The sequence below is a fragment of the Numida meleagris genome, chromosome 4, assembly GCF_002078875.1.
Source record: "Numida meleagris isolate 19003 breed g44 Domestic line chromosome 4, NumMel1.0, whole genome shotgun sequence".
Lineage (NCBI taxonomy): Eukaryota > Metazoa > Chordata > Aves > Galliformes > Numididae > Numida > Numida meleagris.
In genome coordinates, this window is record NC_034412.1 from 48,049,967 (window position 1) to 48,076,297 (window position 26,331).

The 26,331-nt window shown below is 37.2% G+C and overlaps 1 protein-coding gene across 3 annotated transcripts in view; it reads left to right on the top strand.

Annotated features, from left to right (window-relative positions):
- Window positions 1-26,331, top strand: part of GALNTL6 (polypeptide N-acetylgalactosaminyltransferase-like 6) — a 453,369-nt gene that overhangs the window by 174,317 nt on the left and 252,721 nt on the right. For all 3 annotated transcript variants that reach the window (XM_021396253.1, XM_021396254.1, XM_021396255.1), the window contains 2 exons: window positions 3,150-3,288; window positions 19,119-19,285. In XM_021396253.1, the coding sequence (XP_021251928.1) occupies window positions 3,150-3,288; window positions 19,119-19,285 (306 nt within the window). The remainder of the gene's footprint in view (window positions 1-3,149; window positions 3,289-19,118; window positions 19,286-26,331) is intronic.

Below are 26,331 nucleotides of genomic sequence, written 5' to 3' on the forward strand. Positions count from 1 at the left end.
CAATGAGTCAAATACTTGGGGCTAAGATGTCTGTCTCAGGGTTTGAATTACAGTAGCTTATTGTCATTATATTATGAAACAGATCAGATATAATTGAATTCTGAGTAACACTCTGAAATGTAGCTCCTCCCGATATTTCATATGAAATCATAAAAGTTCACATTACTTTTAGGATGTGATACTGCGTATCTCAGAGATGTTTTAAAATAAAAATGACAAAATACCTGTTAGTAATGAAATAACATAACCAAAGAGTATTTCAGAATGCAATTTTTCCCCCCTTGTAAGTAACATTAATTATTTTCATTAAGACTTAGAGTGAAATTGTACATGTTTGTGCAAGATTTAGGATAAAAAGAATATGTTATCTGAAAAAGAATTTGAAAATGAGCAACTACAGCATCTTCAATTGTGTGATCTGTTGTAAATTCTTTTACACATGCAGTGTGAAATACTTAAACCACTGACAGAGATTCATAGGCTTTAAGGATACTGCTGATGTTTTCTCCCAGCTTGCTTTGCTTTCGTCTTCATCCCCTCCTGCAGCTGCTCCTGATCAGCTGAGGACCGGGTGAGGTGGCCTTGGTCACTTATCAAATCTAGCTGGGAAGCTGATTAATTTTCTTAAAAGATCTCAGGTAAAAGGAGCTATTTTCTTATGAGCATGTACTGAGGGAGAAGAACAGATCAATTAAAGCTGATCAATGATATGTAGAGGAACATGTATCTTCTTGTGACCATGAGTAGGCATGAAGAGCTTTGTCCTCTGTAAGAATGAGGAGGATTGTTGTCACCACGTTCAAATGTTGTGTATTAGGCATGTTACGAGGCATTCGGGCTGTAACGTGGAAGGCCCTTCCCCGTAACACGCCTAATACACAACAGAGGATAAAAATAGTTGAAAAGAGATAAAGGCTTTCACATTTTCATTTTCTTTGAAGTGTTTTTGTTTGCTCTCTCACTGGAAGAGAGAAAGGTATAGTTGCCTGAGGTAGGTACTAAGCAAGCCAATTGAGCTGATGATGAGAATTAACTTGGGAACAAAAACCTGGAATAGAAAGCCTGTCCTTTGCCAGGGATCAAGCAGCTGGTTTCTTTAGGGAACTGAAGTGACCACTTTCTGAAACCAAATCGGCAATGTGAAGATACTAGAAACACTGAGGACATCTGGCTGGTCCTTTGGAGTGCAAGAGTGTTTAAGGAGCCCAGAGCAAAACATTTGGTTTCATTATTGTTTGTTCTGGAAAGCTGCATGCCTTAAACCTTAATGCTGAAGCTGCATTTGGAAATAGTGAGTGTAGGGAAGTGTTTTGCCTGCTAAAATGCAGCATAACTGAGTGCTCCATTTTCTCAGATGAGTCAAAAAGCGTTTGCTGAAACCCATCCTTTTGTTCATACTTATACTATGAAAAGTGGATTCTGATGAAAAAAGGCTTTGTTTAGCTTAATTTACAAATTTAATTTTTACAGATAAAGCGGCTTTAAGCTGACTGTGTCTCTGAAAGGAAGGCAACCTGGGTCAAATGAAAGGGACTTCTAATGCTTGTTCTTCTACTTGCTTCTTGCGTTCATATTTGGAGTAACAGGAGTATTGCTTTATTTGTTAGTTGTTTCACTGTAGAAATCTTAACCAGGTAAAATGCTGGCAGCAGGCATTGTGCTCTCCTGTGCTTAAATGGATTTAATTTAAAGTAATTTAACAAAACAGTGTAACTACCATTAGAAACTACAGATAATTTTAATAGGCAAGCCCTTCATTCTTCAAGCTGAGGTGCTTGTCACAATTGAGATGTGTGCCCAAGTACCAAGGGAGATACAGCTCAAAGCTAGTTTTCCCTGAAATTGTATTTGAAGTATTGTTGAAGAGAAATTTAATCTTACTGTTCTGCGTTAAGAGTCCAACTACATTACCTCAATATCATTAGCGAATCTAGCGTGTTGTGTGAAAGTTTTGTTTTCCTCATACAATTCTGGATATGTAATTGAGAATTCCATAAAATTAACAGAGGAAGGTCTTGAGACTTTTCATGAGGTGAAAACAACACGTTTTTGGTTTGGGTTTTTTTCTTCCAATTTAAATAAATGTTCTATTATATCTTTGAAGCGACAAAAGAAGGGGAAGAAAAGCCCATGGAACTGTGAAAAAATGATTTTGTGATGAAGAGTAAGAAATGGATTAAAAGCTCTTTTCCCTTAACTGCAAAATAAAGTTTGACTTACCTGCCAACTCCTATCTGAGGAAACAGGGCGAAGGAAAATAACTTCTGTTTGAGAAGCAGGGGTGGCATAAGTTTTTTTTTCTGTTGTTTGTTTGGGAGTAAGAAGTTTGTCATCCTCTAAGTGCCAATCTTGCACACTGGAGAGACAATGAGCTCTGTGCTGGAAGGCTTCTGAGGGCAGCTCTGTGCCCCTGTCAACAGTTTACGGGCGTTCGGCCCGGTTCCATGACAAAGGGGACGGGGGATCCATGGGCCCATGCCCTGGGAAAAGGGGAAAAGGGTAAGGAGATGGCCCTGAGAGCAAAGAACAGCGGCAACAATCTGAGGAGAAACAAACTAATTTACTAAATAAGATATCGGAATGCAAAACAACACACTATAATACAATATAATTACAGTTGAAGCTGATAAATCCAATACAGAGAGAGAGAATGTCCCAAAATCAAGGTAGGCCTTACTCTACTACTGACGATAAGACAGGTGGAGAGCGAGGTGCTGCCAAAACGAGAGACAGCGGAAAAAGGGATGAGGTCTCGTGATCTGCAAGTTTTTATACTGTGAGCTTTTATCTTTTCCCTCCGGCTGGAAAATGGTAACAGGGGAGAAAAGTACTGTGGGGACTGTAGTAGTCCTTCTCTTCTGAGAACCAGGTACATTCACTACATGATGTTATGATGTGGAACACCAATAACTGAAAATCACAAAACCATGGCAGCCCCTTTTGCAGCACCTTTTCTGAAACCTGTGCTAAGCTAACTTACGAACATCTCGACAGATTTTCTTTCTGTCCTGTGTTTATCAATAAAGATGTTGGAAGAAGTTAATTAGATATGTTCCAGAGCCAATATACTAATTGAACTGTTATTTTTGTCTTTGTAGTCCATTCTGTGCTATCAGTTTGAGACAAATAATTGTTTTGTTTCATTGCAGGGAAAGGTGAACATGGAAAGCCGTACCCTCTGACAGAGGAAGACCATGATGATTCAGCTTATAGAGAAAATGGCTTCAACATATTTGTTAGCAACAATATAGCACTGGAGCGATCTCTGCCAGACATCCGACATCCAAAGTATGTAAACTGTCCTGTGGACTATTTCACTCTAAGGTTTTTCTCTTTCAAAACGTCTAAATAACCTGCTTTCTTGGGAAGTGAAATAGGAGCACTCAGCCAAAAAAGTGCCAGTTTCATTAAAGAGGAAATAGTACATTTTTCACTATCCTAAAATCATATTCTGTCTTTTAAACTAGCTTCCCGTCTTATTGTTTACATGCTGAGACTATGGAAGACCTCTTCTTGTTACAGAATGATTTTAATGGCATTTCTGGGTAGAGATTTCTTAGGTAGAGATAACACTTCACATTTAGAAAACTTTATTCAGGTTCTCTCTTGTTAACAGTCGCAGAGCTTTGGTCGCAGACTTAGAATTTGCATAAACCTTCATTGGTTTAATTTTTGGACCAGTGTCTCCAAAAAATTTATTCTGGTTTTGTTATGTAAAAAACCTTGAGATCTTGATGGGGCAGGGAGAGGAAGAGAATTATCGTGGCGTCTTCTTCTTCCATGCTCTATTAGTAAAATTGCGGGAGACAATTACTAAATACAAAAGAGAGGTGGCATGTCTATGCTCTCTGTATGTTTTTGCAAGCTGGTCTCACATGTCCCCAGAACTGAAGTGAGCAATGTGTTGTCAGAAGTGATATGGTAGAAACATGTCACCGCATGTTTCTACCGCACCAGCCTTTCTCTGTACCCCACTCCTCCTCTGACCCTAGCCCAGTCTGTCAGTGGGTTCACTTGAGTGTCTCACTTGGGAAACTTGAACCTTCAAGGCGTAGTTTTCATGTTTCAGTTCTGCTAGGTTCCTATGACCTTCATGAAGCCATAACATAATGGATGTTACTGTGGTGTCCTGAGTGAACTGACTTGTCATGTCCACATTACTTTCCTTACATTAAACACTTGCAACATAAACTGTCCATTAGTTAACTGACTTCATCCTGTTGTAAAACATGTTTCTGTGCATAGCTTGCATACTAAGAAGTACAATAAGGTGACAAAACTAGGCTCTGTGCTTCTGGTGGTTACTCCTTAAAACAAGTTAGGATTTGATTTAAAGAACCAAATAAAATAGTTTTCTTGCTGTCTGTAGAGAAACTTCATGAAAGAAAAACAACAAACCTTCATGAATGCAATAAAAACTGAATAATGAATTTTGCAATTTACAGCAAAATATATTTAAGCAGTTGTAGCCGTTACTGAAATCACTTCAGCAAAATTATGTTATTAGAAAGTCTTGAACCAAATAAATTTCAAGTCCCACCTCTAAGAAACTGGCATTCTGGAAAGTATGCAGTGATAGATAACCAAATGAACTTTCTCCTTATTCTCTTTAGAAATTGGGCTCAGGATTTGCAAAATAAGTCTCTTGGTAAGGGGATGAGGGGAACCAAGCAAGTGGTTAGATGTTTGAGCTCTGAGAAACTCAGGTTCTCATTTTTGTTGTGGGTTTTTTTAATAGTATTCTTGCCTATTTCCTTTGAGTGTGACATATTTAGAGTGCTTCAGAAATATGTATTCAGATGGATGCCCCTTTCCTTTTTAAGAAATAAAGATGTGTTTGCTTTAAAAATCTCTGGAGGAATGAAACAGTTAAGTTCTATTTTAAGGCCACCTTAACAACTTCCCTGAGTCCTTTATATGTTTCTGTTGCATTCCTCTAATATCTCCCATATCAATTTTTTTTCTCTTCTAGCTGCACTTGAACAATATTTCTGCCATTTCTCTGTGCTCTCTGATGTCTTATTTCTGTACCAGTTTCATGGAAGTGGATGGTCACGGTGTTACATTAACTAATCCTGTTCTTTGCTCACCATCACCCCTTGGCCTTAAGTAAAAACAACCAACCAACCTTACTTAACTGTTTATCAATAGAAACAAGCTTGCAAGACAGGTCAGTGCAAAGTGTATCTAAATAGGGGCAAATTTTGTTTGCTTCTCATATATGGTCTTTGGTTTTCACCTGCAAATTCCATGCAGAAATTGAGTTTGGAAAGGGACGAGTCTTGTTTGCTAGATAACAGCAGAAGATTAGGGAAATCTTAAAAGGAGAAGGCATCTCTGGTAAGAAATACATCTCTTGCCTTGGAATGCCTGAATCGTTGCAGGAGATAGTCAACGGATTGTGCAAGGTAAACATCCTGCCATAAAATCTGAAAAAAATATATAGCCTTAAGGCTATTGTTCAGAGTGTAGGAAAATGAGACTGAGGTATGTGTTTTGTTTTTGTTTTGTTGTTGTTGTTTATTATTATTCCAAATGAAAATCTGAAACAGAAATACCATCTCAGTTCATTGAGATTTCAGGATGGGTTTAGTGAAAACAAGACTCCTTGTCACCTGGAGTTGAAAGCAACATTTGAGTTCTGGGAAACATTTTGAGTTGGCTATGGAATTACTATTTAAAGTTTAAATTCTATACTTGTAGTAAAAATATTTCAAAACTCAACAGAACAGGAGGCTGTTTTGCTGGGCTATGCCACTTGCTCTAGTTTGGAATACAACAAACTTCCTAAAGACAGTAGATAAAAGTGTGGTCATTTTCTGTTGGAAATAAAAACTGCTGTTTAAGTGTATGACAGTTACTATTAATTCTTATCTTCTCTACATTCTTAAATAACCTGTGTTTACTGGTTTTGTTCAAATAAAACCAAATCCGATTCATGTTTGAATAACATTCAGAATGGAATTCTGATGAGGCTTGGGGGAATGATTGCAATCACCTAGCCTAAATAGTGAATATAAATTGTGGTATACCCTGTTTGAAACTCCTAATTCCTCATAAACTAGAGCATCTAATTTTTCAGCTATTCATCCTTGAATCAAAGGAATTCAAGTTGATTCTTGTTGCAAATAAACTGCAAGCATTATGATTCAAGACCTTCCATGTTTTAGGTGTGCTCACATAGGTTTATTCCAAAAGGAATCCTTGTATCTGTGGTTTGTAAAACATTTGTTTATAACTTGTGCATGCACAGATGTACAAATCCTTGTTGGCTTACCTGAATAATCTATTACCAGAAATCCCATCCTTTTTAGGTTTCCAGAGCTATAGATAGATATATTTTGCACTGATACCCTAAATAACTCATACTGTATACTAAGGATGCCCAGCCTGATTTTCGTGACATTTGTTTTCAGCAGACATGGTCTGGAGTCAGCATTCCTAAGTGCTGAGTGGCTCTTGCTGTATGGAGTGGGGGTGATGGTAGCCCAGCAGGCTTCCTCGTGAAGTCCAAGCAATATTTGTTGATCTTAGATGTTATATTTCTCACAGGCTTCTGAGAAGATGCAGCCTTAACACACCTTTCTTTGGAAATAAAAATGCCAGATCTTCTATGTCCTTAACACTAACTAATGAGGTTCTTCTATTTTCATAATTTAAAAAAAGACACATTTCACTATACTTGTTCTGCGTAACTGAAGCTCTTCAACTCCTTATCAGCGATGGAAGCTGAGAGAATGCCTGAATGGTTCTCTTTCAAAAATATTTGAATGCAGTAAGGTTGCTGTCCCTTCTATTTTTAAATGAAGCTAACAAAAATATGCAGGGAGACTTCTTAAGGTGTTTTGTTTAGCTATAGATGTGTGGGCTTGTTTGCTTTTGTTGTGTTCTGCTTTGTTTGTGGGTTTTTTTGGGTCTTTGGAATAGTTGTGGAGTTACTGTTACTCCTTAATTATGTTTTAGTAAATTTTGCAGAAAACATAGAATTACAAGAATCATATGGGAGAAAAATGCATTTTAAAAATCCGAGGCTGGTGTTATAGTTCTATAATATCACAGTATTTAATATCTGAATCCTCTAACATGTTGGTCAGTGTTAGGTGGCTTCTGCGCTCCAGCCCCAGTTCTTCTGCAGCTCCGATCCCTCCGGATGAGAAGCTGGCTCCTCTGCTTTCCTTTTTTTTATACTTAATGATGGAAAACTTCATGAGAAGTTGTAAAAGTTAGCTCAAAGGCACTCAAGTAATCTCTGCCGTTGTCAGTAGAGAAATAATTCAGCGCCATCTCTTTGTTCAGAGGGCAGATGTCAAGGGATACTGAAGAGGGACTCTGGGTGTACTTAACTTGGAACAGCTATTAGCTAGCTAGCTGATGCAACTTTTTTTCTAACTTGCTTACTCTTATGCTTAGTTTGACTGCAGTCTACAAACCACAAAACCTACTAGCCCACTTCTGGTACTTCAGAAAAGTGTTGGTTCAGATTTCTCTACAAAGGGCTGCACTTCTTTCTCTTGATGTTTGTTAGTATTATATTAACTTTATCTGGCCTCAGAGCAGCTGGTTAAGCACAAATTGTGCTTCTAGAGAGGTAGTGAGAAAGCTGGAGGTTATTACTGCTTTTTCCCAGTGCAGTTACTGCGTAATGTAGTGAAGGTGGAAAGTCATGCGTGCCAAAACATGATAGGCAATGTCCCCATTTCCAAGCCTCACCAGGTTGCTCTCTGCAATTGCTTCAGGGCATCTCATTCAAAGTGTAGCTCCTCAAAAACAGGATCAGGAATATTTTATACTTGAGAAATCTTGTGGTCTTCTGTCTCTGTCATGCCTGCTGTCAGTTCCTCTGCAAGATATGTATTGGTAGTACCACATAACGTGGAATAATTTCTAAGGGCTTTCTGGATGCTTTGTGTGCCTGTTTTTTATGGCAGTAACAACTAAAATGGGGCCAAAGATTGATGATTCCCTCTCCACCCTTTTGGTGAGGAGCAGTAGCTGCAGTGTTGAGTAGGTCAATAAGGATAGCCCAAGACTGATGGGACGGTTTACTGGAAAAAAAAAAAATTAATAAGAGTAGCGAGCTGTTTATCCAGGTGCAGGAAAGTCGTTCTTGTGGGTTTTAATGCTTTGCATGTTGTCTGCATTGCAGTAAAGCCTCTCATACTGCTGAGAAAATAGCAAGCTGCAGTAAACATAACTGTGGAATCTGAATACAGTAGGGAAAGGAATACCGAAGCCACTACAGTGCAATAACCCTACAGCCACTTCAGTGCATCTGGGATAGCCAAGGCCATTAACTTTTGGCAGTGGTTAAAACTCTTAACTCTCAAAAACAACACTGCAGTTGGAAAGCACATGTAACTTCAAGATCAATGAGAAAGATTGAATGTTCTGGAGTTCCAGACCTTTGCAGTTCACGGGTGAATGCTATAATTATGTTTGCTGGCAATTTAATAGTTTCAGTTAAAGCTTCACTGTGCCATCCTTGTTCTTTGATATCTATTCTCACTTCCTTTCTGGGCATTTTTATCATACAGTTAGGCATCTATCTTGCATAAGTTTGCATACTGCTAAGCAAGTGAAATGTCAGCTCTAATACTAAAAACACCCATAAATTGCTGGTACAGTCTTGTTAGCAACAGAATTAGCTGCTGTATGTCATGCAATAAGGACAGGAAATGTGCAGCAAGGCTAGAATGAAAAAGCAACTTCTTTATTTTCCCTGATTGGACTGTGAATGACCTTACTGAGCTCTAATTTCCCGAAGGCTGCCCTGGCCACAACATGTGGTAGCAGACGTGAGAACTTGCTGATCGCAGGGGTGCATATGGTCTGTGAGGCTTGACTGCAACTTTTTCACAGCTTTTGCTCCCTACTGGCTGTGACTTTGATGTTGCTGACAACAGTCAAACCTAATACTATCTCACCCATTATTTTATCTTATCTATATTGAAAGGTGATCTTGAAAGAAACGTGCGAGGGTGGCTTCTTCTCCCAGTTTGTTTCCCCTGGATTCTTTCAGCATCTATGGTAATTGGATTTTTGCATGATGCATACGGCCTATGACCCTCAGTGTCTTTATACAGGTATACTATGTGTGTTCTTGCTTAGTTTATTACTGAATTTCCTAATTCTGGCAGGCTTTGCAGCCTTCTGCACAGACAGACAACTGACTGCTGTGTAATGCAGGAACTTTTTATAACGCATTATAGACCAACCTGATGTTAATTGCATCAAACACCCCCTAGTTCTTGTTCACCAAACCCATCGATACATTTTCTTATCTGGCAGTTTTTTTGTAAACTTCAGTCATTTATCCCATATATAATTGAAGCATTCTGGAGTTAGGAAGGCTTGCATTCTCTATTAATTTGAATGTGGGTAATGCAGCAACCACTATATTCTTTCACTAATTAGGGACAAAGAACTTAACAATGTGAGAGTAGCTTAATCCAGGCTTGAGAAAACCTTAAAGTACTGAGTCCTGAGCTTGCTTCCAGCAGAGGAAGATCTTGTTGTACAATGTTTGTATTTCCCTAGTTGTTCTAGGACGCCTTGCAGTAATGCTCATCATCTCACACTATAACATTGCATGCAGTTCTGTGCTTCCTCGCTAATCAGATACTCTTCCTGTAATTCTCTGCTCTGATGTCACTGCAGTTAAGGAGGGTGTATTGGATAAAATGGGTTCCAGCCTTTATTTTGTATTTATTTTGTACTTTGAGTTCTATATGCAGTAATGTTTCATTCTATCTCTGACACTTTAAGAGAATTTCTAGATGATTTGCAGTATTCTATTCTATTCTTAGTCAAGTTGAATGTGGTTATAATCTTGTATTTAGCTGCAGTATGTTTAGCATGAAAAAGATGTGACTGACCTTTGGCAGCCTGTAGAATAGCTCTGGAGCACGAGGTCAAGTGGTAAAAGAATACCTAGGATTTCTGAAACTGAAGATCAGTGGTAGTTGAATGTCAAAGGTTGGTTTGTTTCTAAAGCAGTGTGATTAGAATGCACTTTGAAAAAATGAAAACTTGAGCTTCAATCCTCTTCATTTTCCTTCAGTCCGGAAAACAAACACAGACTTGTATTAGAGACTTTTTGTTGATTCTGTTAAGGTCTGCATGACTTCTGAGAGGCAATCAGATAAGTTTGCTTGCTGTGAATGAATTTGAGTATATTGATATTTTTATAATCTTCTCTCAAAAAAAAAGATGTGTGTGTACTTACATGAATACCTTTTATATAAATCGGGTTGCTTGCTGGAATTTGGGCATTCATAGACAATGAAGTGCAAGGTTAAAGCTGAAACATAGTACTAAGATGCTTGCTGATGTAAGATTCCTTTTAAGTGAGGAGTTTTGAGATGGGATAAATAACCATATGCACTCATTTTTTCAAAGCCTAGATTTAATATCTATGGATAAATAGGTAAGTTTCTTAAAGCACATTACAGAGATATATATATCTTAAGATTTTGCTATGAGTGATGGGGTTTTAAACTTTGCTGTCTTGTAGAACAAGGCTTTGCAAGCATAGACTCGCTTTGTGTCATATGGTTCGTCTGTCTTGTATGCTTTCTTTCCTTGGTTAGAGAAAGCTTTGTATTTGAATGATGAAGTGAGGCAAACGCTCTTTGATTTCTTTGAAGCCATGCAGAGTTTTTGGAGTGATTGCCCATGACGGACCAAAATGACACAGCCAGATGTGAAATAACAAGCACCTAACTCAGTTTCATGATCTGATGAAGTCACTACTGAGTGAAAACCTGCATAAAGGATGCAGGGTTTTTCCAGTGTAGTTTCCAAGACACATTGACGTTTTTGTTAGTGCATTTAACAGCAATAATGCAAACAATTTCTTATGTACAATTTCATCTTTCTTTTTCTCTGAACATAGTAATACGTTTTTGCAGAAGGTTTATTTGTTCCAGTAGGGAAGAGGAAGTGTTGTGATATTTGAGGCCCATACTTGGTAAAGCACTCTTGCTTCTCAACTGAGAACTGCTGTGAAAGTAAAGATTACTTTCCCCTCCATCAGCTCACACCCAGGCTAATTTTACAGCCTTGTCAAACAGCAGTAGAAATTATCAGTTATCACTACTTTATCAGGTGCAGTTGACAAGGCTGGATTGGAACAGAAACACAGTGTGACTGAAGCTTGTTGCTGTAAATTGAACACTTTGACATGCTAAGACAATTACTATGTAAATCTTCACTGGAAAAATATTACGTCGTGGTAGCTTTGTTATGGGCTTGTCAGCAGCTGGGTGCGCACTGGATGCTGTAGTTTCTTTTAATAAAGAAAGAGAAGAAAAAGTCAGATCTGCAAAGAGAGCGTTTACTGACAGAGCTGGTGGAAGAACAGTTGCAGGCTGATTCTATTTTGCTCTAACTTAATTCTTCCTGTAACACAAGAAAATTGGAGGTCGTCTACATTTATGATGAAGTAACTGCTGTAGGAGGCTGCTACCTTGCTTTCTAAATGCAGCGGTGGGATGTCTGAAAGACATTTAACTTCTCCTATGCTATTACCTATCAGAAAGGGCAGTTTACAAGGTTGTTGATGTGTCTAGAAAGCACAGAACCTGGTAACTGGCCAAGGCATTGTTACTGGCATCCTTTAATGTGCATAAAATGTTGCTGTTGTTATATCCACAGGGTCAAACAAATTGCTGCTTTTATGAATCAGCTTTTGCTGTGAAGTGGCTGAAATGGTGCCAGCACTTTTGAAGCCCATTTTCTTTCATTTGCTCTCCTACAGAGCTAGTGGATCTCTGTACATTTCTACTAGCAGAGAAGCTGAAAAGATGCAAAATGTGGTTCTGCATCTTTCTTAAGCTATATGATATTGTAAGATTTTTTTTTTCTTAAACCTCATCAGGGAATTAAACAGGGCTATTGCTATGCCTTGAAATAAAAGGATGTCATTTGTTTGTTTCTGCCCAACAGGGCAGACTGTCTCCTCTTTTGAGACTAAAAGGTCTATCAGTAGTCTTAGGACTCTCAATAGTAAGTAACAAGCAATTACAACTACTTTGCGCTACCTCTTCTTATAGAGTGATCTTTTGTGTTGTATTTTATTAGTGCCTGCTGCAAATAGATTCCAGATGATTGTGGCATTTTTTTTTTTTTCAAATTATGACAGGACAGTATTTCGGGAATAGAGCAACCTCTATTCTTTTAACCTTCTAGAAGTCTGCCTGCAATTTCAAAACTGACTCTAGACGTGTTTTACTCAGGAACTTAGTTTTAACTCTTCTTTCAGCCTAGGAGAATTCTATATCTCAAAGGAATAATTAAAATCAGTCTTAAGTGTTTTAGAGTGAGTTAAAGTGTGTGATGGCCCAGCCATAATAACATAATGTAGGAGCAGTGTTCAAGATGAGCACTTTGTAGAGTGTTCCAGTTTGTCAGTTCTGCATGCTTAAAATTTCACTATATAAATAATTTATTCATAAATTCTACCTTAACATTTTGTTAAATAAATAAATCTTGATTTCATAGTAGCCAATTTCCAGTGATGTTTGCGTTAGGTGCTTATAATAAACAGTATTTTATAGCCCTCTAAGTTCAATTTCTCAAAAGTGGGAAAACTACAGGACTCCTGGGGTTGCTGAAATGCAACCCAGTTGCAAATGCAGTATGGGAACTGTTAGATCATGGCCTGAATCACTGATTGAGCACCTGGTGAAGGGGTGTGACCAGCCCTGGGAGCACAGGTGTGAGCAATTCCCCTGTGTAACGAGAGGGAGTGGACTCTGTCCATCCCTCCCTAACCTCATTTAAGGGGTGGTAGCCACAAAGGAAGGATTTCTCTACTTGGAGATTGCCTCCTTTGGAGTGTTTGGTGAGCCCTGATCCTTGTAAAGTGGTGAACTATTCCTTCTTTGTTACTGCGTTGTGACCACTACCATTCTTTGATGATCTGAATCTGGTTAAAGGCAACTATATCTACCGCTATCTGTCCTTACAACAGCTATACTTGAAATGGGGTATCATTACAGAATCACAGAATTGCAGGAGTTGGAAGGGACATAAAGATCGTTGAGTCTAACCCCTTGCAGAAGCAGGTACCCTATGATAGGTTGCATAGGTAGGCATCCAGATGGGTCTTGAATATCTCCATAGAAGAGACTCTACAACCTCTCTGGGCAACCTGTTCTAGTGCACTATCACCCTTACACTAAAGAAGTTCTCCTGCGTGTTTGTATGGAACTTCCTGTGTTCTAGTTTTAGGCCATTGCTCCTTGTCTTATCGCTGCACCAAGGAGAGCCTGGCTTATCCGTTTGCCTCCCACCTCTCTTTAGATATTTATAAACATTAACCAGATCCCTCTCAGTCGTCTTTTCCCCATGCTAAACAGAGCTGGGCCATTCAGCCTTTCCTCATACAGGAGATACTCCAGGCCCTTCTTCATCTTTGTGGCCCTCCACTGGACTCCTTCAAGGAGATCCCTGTCTTTTTTTTTTTTTCAGTTGGACACAGTGTTCTAAATGTGGCCTCACCAGCAAAGAGCAGAGGGGTAGGATTACCTTCCTTAATCTGCTGGCCACACTCTTTTTAATGCATCCCAGGATACCACTGGCCTTCTCGGCCATGAGGGCACACTGCTGGCTCATGACCAACCTGTTGTCCATCAAAGCAGTGTACAGTAATTTATCTAATCTTGGGCAAAAAAAAAAAAAAAAAGAGGAAGGTATTTTGGCCAGAGAGGAAGCCCTTAGTGTTTTGAAAATTAATTTGGAAACAACTCATGCCCTGGAGTCCTCAGTTCTTATAATATCCTCTGAAAGTCCATAGGGTACAAAGAATAGTACTGTATTGTTAAATTTGGTAAGAAATACCAAATATTAAATGCTCAAATAATGTGGAAGGAAAGCTTATGGAAAGAAAGGCAAGACCGCTCAAGAATAGCAATATCGGAAAGTGTAATTGAAGGTTGGTAACTTTTGATTCATGGTGATAATCTTGAAAATGTCATTGCATCTGATTTATCCACAAGTTCATCATTTGGTGCCATGGAGCTGTACTGCTTTGTCATTTTTAGTATGCACATGTTTGTCTGTGGTTTTTATTTAAGTCTAAATTGTTAATTCTGTTACATAATTCTGAAGATTTGAGCAAGGGAATTACATGTCTCTTGCACAGTTCTCTTCCAGACTGAATTTAGTCTGGTTACTGGCATAGTAACTCCAGTAAGAAAACACAGGTGTGAGCTACTTAAGTAGCTCAGTGAACACTGCTCATCACAGTTAATTGGTTTAGGTATCATTTTCTGACTTAACACAGAAATTATTCTGAGATTCAAGAATTCATTAAGTAATAAGTTTGCAGTAATCTATTGATTATGCTAAGAAATTGTCATTCTTGCAGTCTTAGCTTCCAAATTTACTATTCAACATTGTCCCTCAAATAAGTGGAATAATCCCAAACCTACCCTATGGAGAGAACTGGAAATCTGGGTCTGTTTGATTAGAATGTGCCTCTGGACATGCAAGTGCTCACTGTTCCATTGTGCTGACAATATAGCACGGGTATACCTATAGATAGGAACATGTATGTGAGATAAGACAGACTGATCAGGATCTTTCAGAATTCTTTGGGGAAGACAACATCTAACACTGAAAAACTAACTGTCCAATTTGCGTAAGTAGTTACTTATCAACCTGCATTAGTTGTACAACTGTGTAAGGAAGTCTGAGGAAGAGATAACATCAGGTTACTTAATTCCGGCAACTTAACTTTACAGGTACCTTAAATGTGTCTTGATGCATTTCTGGCCAAAGTGAGTAAATGCTACTTCAAATGTTAAACAATAAAAATTCTTCTTAGCTATTCGGTTATCTGAGTAAACAAAAGTGTGGAGTTAAAGATGAAAGTGAGGGAAAATATAATGAAAATGGTGGAAGAGTACTCAAATAGCATGCTGTAATGCTAATCCTTGAATAGTTATGCTTATGTCAGTAAGGGTAGTGATGTTGAGTATACATGCATAGGCAAGACTGATTACTGAGAACACTTTCATGATATTACCACAATGGAAGCTGAAGCAAAAAAAAAAAAAAAAATCCACTGGTTGCAAATATTTTGTCTGTGGAATTGGGGGCAGAAAACTTTTATTAAATGTCATGGGAGCTTTTTCTTTTTATTCTGTATGTTAGTATAAACATACACACATCTCATTCAAATGATCTGGTTTACAACTTATGCAGAACTAAGTCACAGACGTTGAATGACCTGTCCTCATCTTCATTCACCATTCAAATCCACTTTGTTATTACAGACTTCTCACAAATTATTTTACTTGTTAATCCAAATGAAAATACTACCAGGGCAAAAACTGATCCTGATGGAACCAAGCTAAAAATAGCAAATACCTTCCCAAGAAAAAATAAAATAAAAAAAATTGGAAGACCTGACAATCACACCCTTTTTTATTCAATCCACCACTGATTTATTTGTCTTTTTAATTCTTTAATCAGACAGTGATGTGACACTAAAGCTCTCAGTTAATACATTTGCCTTTATCAGTTGCTGTGTGATTTGTTCATGAAAGGGAGAGTATCAAGTAATGTTGATTGACATCAACTATGTTAATAATCTTTTCTGTATTGAATTAGGTCTTGGAGAAAATCTTGACTTGATTGAAACTGGCTGAACTGCCTGTCTTTCTTAAATCTACCATCCTTTTCTGAGGTTGATCTTATGATTTATTTCCAGGCCTTTGTGGATTTCTTAGTATCCCACACTTTAACATATTCAAAGAACACATTTACTTTTACTATTCTATCACTTTTTCTATCTGAAAAACACTTAGTCAACACAGTGCATTCATTGAAAATAAATAAATTGCAACACGTTTAAGTTGAGGCTGGTGATCAGAATACGTGTGTGCAAGTATTATGATTTTCAAGATAGCTAAGAGCTTACACTGCAGTTTCAGTGCAAAATTCTTTCAAAATTTCAGTGAATGTAGTTCACTTTCATTTAAAATATATACTGTAATTTGACAACTTTAATGAATTAATAAATTTAAACATTGTTAAAATTGGTTGTTAAACATCATCTTTTATAGTTAGTGTTATTCATTTCTACAGTAAAACTTGATTTTGTCATTTTAATAAATTTTTGTAAGATTGAAATCTTAAGGAAATATGGAGAACTCTTTAATTACAATTTCTCACTTCTTTGGAAAATCAAAAATCTCCCTTTTGAAACATTCATTCCACAGCATATGTAAACTATTAACTAAATAAATCTTAGAAAGTAGGCATGGTGAAATCAGGGTCTCTTTTATGCAATGAATGTTTCAAGCACTGTTATTGTGATGGGATTACATGAGAGTAAAATGCATGTACCCTTGAAAATATTATTTGATATTGGCAAAAAAAAATAGTTATTTATTGAGGCATCTTAGAATTTTGTAACTAGCATAAATAATAACACAAGGGTAAACTGAAGTTGAAGTCAGACTGTGTCAGCACCCTTTAGAACTTTCATAATGAGGTAGTGTTGAAAAACACTGATGTGAAATGGTGCAGTTAAATATACTTTCTGGTACCTTATCTGTAAATTTTGCTAATGCCTCTTGGTTTAAACTTCATTTTCATCAGTAAAATGTGAAAGAGTTGAAGTATTAACTAAGATATTTTAAGATTTGATGACTAAATCAGTGTTATTGTTGCATATAAAAATTGATATCTTTTCTGTTTAAAACCTTAATCATATATCTACCCAGACTCTTTTATTCTAAGTTGTAGGCACCATTAGTAAATTGAAATATAATAAAATTTTATTAAGTCTTGTGTATGATATTCACTCTGGTCTGTGGGGATTTTGAAGGTCGGCAGTGGTTGACAAGAACCAATGTCTGTGCTTCCAAGTAGTTTTATTGCAGCCAGGGCATTTGGTATCACCTACCTTTAAAATGCAAGTTATAAGGAACCGCACAGATGGACTTTGATACAATGGTGCATGCACGTATATGGCCTCTGATTATTCTCTTTGTAAAGCTGATATCTTGGCAATGGGCTTCTAAATTTGTTGTTACTTTAGTCCATGGGCCTTTCCTGTGTATTATGGCTATCCAACAGATCTGTCCTGCAGCATAGCATATGCTATACTCTCCTATAGATAATGCTGGGTAGAACTTCAAATAAAATGGATTTTTGTGTTATGCCTTCTAAAATACACCGATCTGCTGTTACAGTTAGTTTCATGTCATAGAGCAAGAGTTTAAAAATGAACAGAATTTAACTTGCTGAAGAAAGACAAGTAGGCCAGCACTATGAAACCTAACAGACTGTCTTAACAATAGAAGATGGATTTTAAGGTGTAATTTCTATGAATTTGACTCTTTTTCTGAGAAAAGTAGGAAAAGTGTGTTTCTGTGTTTTGTGGCTTGTATCAGCAATGAATTCATTTTTACCAAGTACCTTTGTAAGGGCCAACAGAGAAAGTGCGTGTAAGTGAGGAAGAAAGGTCACAGATAGTAGAATGATGGAGACATGTTAGGAAAATCTAAGATGTCCTTTGCTTTTATATTCTAAGTGTGGTTCTCTTTTAGAGTTAATAGAACCATCCATTTTGTGGCAAAAATGAAACTGTTTTAAATTGTTTAAACATCCATGTCATTTTTCCTTCTCTGTAATAACATTATGCGTTTACTCTGAAACCTTTCCCATCCATGTAGACTTAAGGTTACAGTACTGACCTATGCAAATACACAAACTTCTTTACAACCTGGCCAAAAAGGCATGCAGATACAAGGGTAGATAATTGGGTTCCCCTTTAGAAAGGACATCTTATTTAGAAAGAAAAAGCATTCTGGGGTTTGAGTGTTTGGTTTTTGTGTTTGGTTATGTGGGTTTGTTTGTGATTGTTTTTTCTCCTCCAAATAAGATGAAGAACTTTTCAGTTTTAGAAAGCTACTTAGTGGGAGCTAAAATAATAGAGAGAATTTTTATCAGATTTTTATCTTGCTTTCAGGAAAAACATAAGAATAAGATATATTTGTTCCAATCCAAGTATTGCTATTGACAACAGTAGTGGTTGATTTTGATCAGTGATTTTCTTGATCAACATTATAACCTTATGCAGTTTTTGGTATGCAGTTACTCTTTCTGAAAAGCACTGATGTTTGTTTTTTTAAGTTGGAAGTCAAAGGTGCTGTCTGCTTTTTGTTGTCATTTTATCTCAGAACAGTTGATGTGTGTTTGTATGGATACCTTGGTGAGAGTGCAACTTTTTCTTGGAAGAGGAGTAATTGTTCAGTTTCATTGTCCACAGTGTACTTGGCTAGCAATGCAATGTCATGCTGTTGGTAGAAGAACGTCCCTTTCCTTCTTGTTCAAAAAAATGCAAAAGATAATAACTTATCCATTTCAGTAACTAAACATTATTCTTTAAGTGTTTTCACATATTAGGAGAAACTGAATTGCAAGGCCATTATTTGCTTTTCAAGAATATGAGGTTTCTTAGCACACGCTCACACGTGAAACAAGTTACTATTGAAAACAGCAAGCTTAAGCGCTGGTACTAAGTTAGATACTGTTCAGTTAAGATGTCACTGTAGTTTATATTTTGCTTTTTTTATCATCTTCAGAAGGTGTTGCTGTTACTATGTGTACAGTTATTACCGTTGTTTTGGATATCTAGATGTGAAGCTGGATTTGTACTTGTGGATAGTGTTACTTTGTGTTATGGATATGTCAGCCAAGAAACACTGGGTTCTTTCTAAAGTTTGTCATTTGATAGAGCAGACTGCTTTCTTAAGCTTTATCCTTCAGTGGACAGAAAGAAGGATCACTTCAGACTTTAGGAAGGAAAAGAAAACAAGGAATCTTTCTGTTATATTGCAGGAAAGGTTCTACTGGAGGAAAAGAAATCTAGTTCCAAACAGTGTACTTCAATTTTCCTCCTTTTTTCTTTTTGAGCTACTTTAGTAATTTGTTTTTCTAAAAAAAGAATTACTTATTTGCACATGAAGGTACTGCTTGATGAATACACTGTTGGACTTTATATGAAGAAACCATGATGGCTGAGTGGCCAAAATTGTTGGCAGTAAATGCCAAGGCAGACTTCACTATATGCTTACAGAACTGTTTTCTTCTCTCTCCAGCTGTAAACACAAGGTGTACTTGGAAAAGCTACCAAATACCAGCATAATTATCCCATTTCATAATGAAGGCTGGACTTCCCTCTTGCGAACAATACACAGTATTATCAATCGCACTCCAGACAGCCTGATTGCGGAAATCATTCTTGTGGATGACTTCAGTGACAGAGGTAAGGCCAAATGGTTTTGTTTTAATTTGAAATTTGTAATGAAATCTCGTTCCTATTGGAACTAAAGCTTAAGGAAAAACTGAGGAAAAAATAACTGCTTAAGTGCTCTCCTTTAAGTATTGGCTGATGGTTAGCTGGGAAAAAAACTTGTTTTTTCTTTGCTGTAAACTTTGGGGTTTTTTTGCCTCATTAGTGAAAAGAGATTGACTGTTTCTTCGTCTTTATTGGTACAGAATTTTGGATATATTCTTTCTGAAATAATGTGAATCATTAGGGTTTCAACTTTTTTTTTTCCTCATAGCCTTGGTTTTTACTCAGAAAACCTTTTACTTTGGCCAGTTTGGATGTAATTCATTAGACTTTAATCCTGTAATTTTACTGAACTACTAAGCTTTGTATTTTGATACAAAGTATCATGCAGAGAAATGAGACAGTTTTGAATAGAATGTAAAAAATTGTTTCCAAATTTTAATCAGAGCTTGTGGCATCTCTGTGTGGTAAAATTAAAAATCACATCATGTAGTGAACTTAGCCATCATTACTTGAATGCAATACAAGAATGGAATGCTGTAAAGTTCCTTGTATGAAATTTAACAGTTTCCTAAGTAAACGTCACACACGACAATAATGTGGAACTTGGAAGTAGTTTATTTTTTCAAATTCATGTACATTTTTTTAGGACTTTACTCACAAAGAGCTTTGGCTTATTATTCTGTTCAGTTTCAATTTTTTGGGAGGTGGTTTCTGTTGAAACATCAGTTTCTCATGTGTACATGAGCCTTATTCTGAGTAGACTAAATGCCCAGCAAAGGAGAACAAACCATGCTCTTTGCTGATCTGAAAGATTTGTCTCAGCTGGGAGCTTTATAGCAACAGGTTTCTGACTTGTTACTGCAAGAAGCCTCTTAGTGAACGGGAGGGATTTTAGCAGTGAGTTGCAGCAATGTAAGACTTCTGTAAGATTTTAATTAGCTATTTCAGGAGCTGGAAAGATTGGTAGTGCACACATCTATGTTGGTATAGTTCCAATAAGCCCTCTGAGCTGCCTCTCTGTCTGTAATGTAATTTAAGAGAAATCATAAGGCAAGTTCAGTTCTAGCTTTTCCATGTGTGTAGATTCTAGAGCACAGATGATTAAAGTATTCAGAACCAGTAATGTAAAGTAAATGACAATTTTTGTGGGCTAACAATTTCCTAGTAGGAAATAACTTGCAGGGAAGTCTTCAATTTGGCTTTATGAGATTTATGAAAACTAAAATCCTTATACTGAGAGAGTAGCTTTTGAGTCTGTACTTGCTCCACATGGTAATACTGTAGCATTTCTCTAATGAAGGTCCTATTGACTATTTTTTATATGCTTTGAAATGTGTATTTTAGAAAGCTGCTACTTCCCAGTTAGTAGAACAAGCATTAAGATCATTAAACAGGAAACAGTACCACTTCTGTTGCTCTTTTTTGCATGCCCCAGCATATGTTCTGCTGCTTGCTGAAAGTATTTTGGAAGCAATTCTCTCTAATATAATTTCCTTTAAAAATTATAGAAATCTTGTAAGTCTTCCTCATCTCAGGTGTTATGAGCCTGTCTTCAGAATGGAACAGTTTTCAACTGGAAATGATTTATACAGCGCAGAAATGTCTATCATAGTATCTGGTTTGAAAGTCTGAAAGAAAAATATTTAGAAGGCTTGAACAGAGTTGGGCCCGGAACTATTGTGCTGTGAGGAGGCTTTGCTCATCTCTTGTTGTTGTTTGCTGTTATTATTAAAATGCAGATTAGAAATGTATTCTTGAATGGTTGCCAGTTTTGAGTTTGAACGTAGTTGGTAACAAAGTTGTACTTTGGGAAGAGCTTTTTTAACATGCAAGAAAAATGTGCTAGTATCTCAACTGTCTAAATCAAAGAAACATTGAACTTCAAATTAGGTAGAGCCATTTTGGTGAGCTTATTTCTTGTATTTGTTATAACTTAAACTATTTTAAATGAGGTTATATTAAGGGATTTTTGTGCTTTTTTTTTTACCTTATGAAGACATGTAGTACAGATGCTATTTTATGTTGAAAAAAAAGTCTGATACATCTTCCCAGCTCTCCACTCCTGGTTCATAACATAATCTTTTAAAAGCGTTTGAATAACTTCCTAATGTACTGTTGTTATTCTTTTTCTGTGTTGATGAAATATAAGTTTGTTCAATTGTTGTCCAAACTGGTAGAAACATAGCAAAGTTAAGTGCAGTGTTGAAACAGTGTAGTGATAAATCTGTATCCATTTTTGTAATTCCTTACTGAAGCTTTATGTCAGAGAGCTGGCAGAAGGCTACTGCTTGCTTTTGTGAAATGAGTTATAGCGTACCCATTATCACTTAAATGATCTATATTTGTTCTAAAGCTTTGTATTTTAAAGAGTTTTCTACCAGGAACCTAACCATAGTTCGTAGATAGTTGGAAGTGACAACGAGATGTTTCAGTAGTGCTGGTATTTTAAGTGAAGCGATTAAAAAGCCTATGTTTTTCTCTGGGGTTTTCTATTAAAAAAACTTATCCTTTTCACAAAAGTTTAAGAAGAAATTGTTACCAAGAGACAGTCCTTGTTAGAACTTGAGTAGATGAGAAAAAGTAGGAACTTGAAAAGGATTTTAAAGATAAAAAAATTGTAGCTTTTGGTTTTCTTAACTAATGCAAATATAAATATGGGAATGCACATAAAGATCTTTTGATAACAGATGATGGAAAATGTTACAGTGCATAGCCAGGTACCCAGCAGTTTGCTGATTTTCGGCAGAATTACTTGTGCCTTCATTTTATTCATATTTGTTATTTTGTCTCTTGTGATCAAAATGAAAAACTTCAGATAGCTCATACATAATATTCACCATAAATTATGACAGCTAGATGTTATAAAGTGAAAGGATAGCTGCATCTTTTTAAATAACAGTATAATGCAGACTAGAGACTTGGTAATAGGAATAGGGAAGTAAGACAATGTTACAAAATTTGGGAATGTAATGCACTGTCATGGAAAAAAAATATAAAAAAAATTACATGAATTTTTTAAATGTCTTAGCAGACAGAAGGAAATGTAGATTTAAATTTTGCAAAACATCTTCATGTAATTTTTAGTGTTCATATACTTAAATACTAAAAGAATGTGAGGGAAGAACTTCATAGAAATAGTGGAATTATTTCTAACTCTTCATTTCAACAAAAGGGCAGGGTGTTTTTTAGGTTTTTTTTTGTGGGTTGTTTTCATTTTTTAAAAATTTGCATTTAATGAACAAATGATGTACTGGAGAGACTGAAAGAAACTCAACCTACATTTTGCAGGAGTATTTTGACACTGTCATGGAAGCTCTGTAAAAGGTAGGGGAGTATTAGATTTCTACTTAGACTGCCCTGGAAAGCTTTTGATAGAAGACAGCACAGCCAGTTCTCTTGTCTGACACCTAAGAATGATTTTACTTTTTCCAGCTGACTTGGCAGTCCATTCCTCATTAGAGACTTCCACTGAATTATAACTCAGTTCTAGGTTCAAGTGCAACAGCTTTTCCACAGAGGGTTGTTAATATTGCTTTATTATTAATAATAGTTCATTGTTATTTAGCATGCACATTTGCATGTTTCAAGAATGCTGAATGTTTCTAATTTGTGATGAATTTGGGTTTGCAAATGATTCTAATATCTGATTCACACAAACAAGTTGTATATTTCAAACAACATGTAAATTAATGTCCTGTTAGTTTTTGTAAGTGTTGCACGACATGGAAAATGAACGATTCTCTGTTGATGTGGACTCTGTGAGATGTCTCTGCAGTGACTTTGTGCGCACATCCCTCTTGTTAGCTGTGTTTTTGGGACAATCAGCCATGTAGAAAGGTTTTGTTTTTGTTTTTTCTGGAAGGGCTTTTTGTGTGTGTGTGAGGTGACTTGTGGGGAGAAGAAGGGGGTTGGCATGCAGGTGAGTTCTGTTTCTGGAGGGAGAGGAGTTGTTGCTGTTGTTAGCTCTGAAGTTGCTGTCTGTTGGTGGCCAGATAGCTGTAATGATGGCAAAGAGCAGAACTGGGGCAAGAGTTTGGGAACGAAAGATAAAATTAAAGAGGAAGCTAGGTTCCGTTTATTCAGTTACAAAACAGGCTGCATTTGCAAAGGAATCCTAAAAACATTGATACATGTTTCAAAACTCTGAGACCAAATACGTTTGTGTCATTAATTTCTGCCTGTGGCAGGGGGGCTGGAACTTGATGATCCTTGGGGTCCCTTCCAACCCAAGCCATTCTATGATTCTGTTAATGTGTTCAACAAGTGGTGTAGGTTGCCAACACCTTTTCTGATAGCTTTGCACATTGATTTTTATATCTTTTGTGTTTTAGTCAACCCTGAGAACTGTTAATAACAGTTTGTGTCCATGCATGTACAATTGACTTAACCAAGCACTTTTTAATTCCTGTTGTTTATACTTTATCCCCATAGGAGTTACACCAGTTAGCGAGCTATTGTAAGAAACATATAGTGCCAACAGTGAATTTATTAGTAGTAACAACTACTAAATTTTAGTAACTTAAAAAGAAATTCCCCTAATGGGGGAGGAATGGAGAAAGATTGCAGATTTAGTGGTCAGCAGCTTCTTGCAGGAAAGAACTAGTTTCTGTTGCTGGTAGTGAACTTGTGTTTTGGTGAAGAATAACTCACTGGGAAATCTTAATTTATGTTGATAAGCTGGTCCCTTCTCATTTTGTCACCTGTTATGTTCTCAGGACTCTGTCCCATTGCTTAGTTCTGTTTTCTGCACTACTGCTCATTTCATGCTTGGAGTGCCATAATGTCCCATATCATATAGCATAGGATTTCTGCCAGATCTCTGTTCTGTGAATAACCTAGATTAATAATGTGTATGTCAGCCGGCAAAACCAACCTTCTAAATTGTCTGATCAGGGCCTGATTTACTTGGCCAGTGGATTTAAATGCTAGAGATGCTCCTTATTTTGTCTGAACAAGGAGAAAGATCTGATCTACACTAATTACTCAGTTATCCTAATAGCCTGGCAGAGCCTTTCTGGCCTTTATAGAGGTTGTCTGATCCTGTTGTTTTTTGTACTTTAATCTGTACTTCTGTAAGTGAAAGTTGTAGTATTATTGATAGGGTAGGGAGTATGTGCTGGAAGCAAAGCTGCTCTGGATACTGGATACCATGTATTTCTTAAGTGGTAAGTTGTGTGATTTGTTGCATGAAGATGAAATCCCCTGTATTTTAACTGCAGATGACTAGTTTATGTAACATATCACTTGTGATTCCAGCTTATCGATGCTTGGCTTCAGATAATGGGCAAATAAAATTCTTCTGATCAAATGAAAGGGAAGTTCTATTATTGAATGACTATCCCAGAAGAGCCATTCTATGATTCTCTGAGATGGTGAGAACAGTACTCCCAAAATTGCCACTGGTATCAAAATACACAATGTTTTAAAAATGGGGGAGGAAATCAACCTGTTCAAAAATAAAATGCTTTTAAGTCTGTCCCTTTCCTTGAGTTTAGGAGCCTGATTTTCAAAGTGGTATATAATTGCTCAGTGTATGTTGCTTTAAGCTGGAGCTCTTTGAAGTTGTGTTCAATTCCTTTTCTTAAATACAATGTTGCACCAAAAGCAATGGCTCCTATTTGGTGATGCTGGCCCACAATGTCAGAGGCAGATGGTGGTGGTGTGGCAGTAGAGGTTGAACCTTCCCACCAATATTCTGTTACATTCTGTCGCTGTGTGACAGACGGCAGCAGAGGGGCAGTCTGATGAAATGGCGTCAGACATGGAAGTGTGTGTATGAAGCAAAGGGGTGTCACTGAATTCTTCCTTGTAGAAAAAATGGCTCCCACTGATATTCATCAATGCTTGCTGATCGTTTATAGAGAAGAAACAGTGGATGTGAGCACAATTGTTACCGAAAATCATCTCTAAGAAAGCTCCCTAAACGAAATGGTAGTTTAGAAAGCCAAGTCTGGTTTATTACAGTGCTGTGTACATGAGGATCTCTCCACAGAGCATGTACACTCTAGAGCTAAATCACCCTAATTATATACATTTAGGACTTGAATATTCATAGAATTTCCAGGAAGTTCCTTCCTATTGTCATAAATATTAAATCTAACGTTGCACTTGCATCTGTCAGTCGGGATTCTTGCAAGAGGTCTTCCCATTTCCTCATACATGGAACTGATGTCGAGGTATGCAGTTTGCTCTTTGGCACTTGCTTGTCTCAGAGATTGCTCTTTGGCACCTCCTCACAGTGTCTACGCAAAGGAGCCTATTCTTATCTGTCTGGAGCATCAAGGTGTCTGTCTTCGAAAATTAACTAAGTTAAGTGTTTTGTCTCAGTGAGGTGGTGGGTGGTGCTTTTCAGCAGTGGTGGTAGTGATGTGAAAGAGAAGCTACATTCTGAATGGCCATGCAGACTTTTTGGACGGCAGCATGCAGGCTCCTGTTCATTGCTAATGAAAATGCATAGATAACAGCAGTGACTGTATTTGAAAAACACTGTTTTGTAGCTGAGAATTTACTTGATCAAACAGTGAAATTGTGCTCTTTGCATCTGTTGTAGTTTTCATGGAAATAAATAGGAGGCATTACTTTAAGAGTGATCTGCATATTAATAATTCTCCACTTTCCTAAACCAGAGGCTGTGCCTTTGAACTTGAGTGTCTGCCCATCTTGAAAAGCTAATCACCTTTCTTTTTTTAAAAAAGCGTATAGGGAGAGGGGTGCTAAACAGAATGCTTCCAGCGATGTCAGTTCTAAAAGCATCTGAAGGATCATGTGGACAGAATTCACTGACGCTTCATGCAGACACAAGAGGGTAAGGAATGGAAAATTAAGTGTTAATGAGAAAGCACTAGGATGCAATCCCAGACTATGTATAGGCACAGTGGGAGCGGAAAGGTGGAAGGAGGAGCATCTATGCTTTTACAGGTATTAGTATACCAAAGGAAAAAAGGGAAAATTCCGCATGAATACTGAATCCAGGGTAAATGAGTACCTTGTGCCTGCTGAGCTGAGGAGAAATA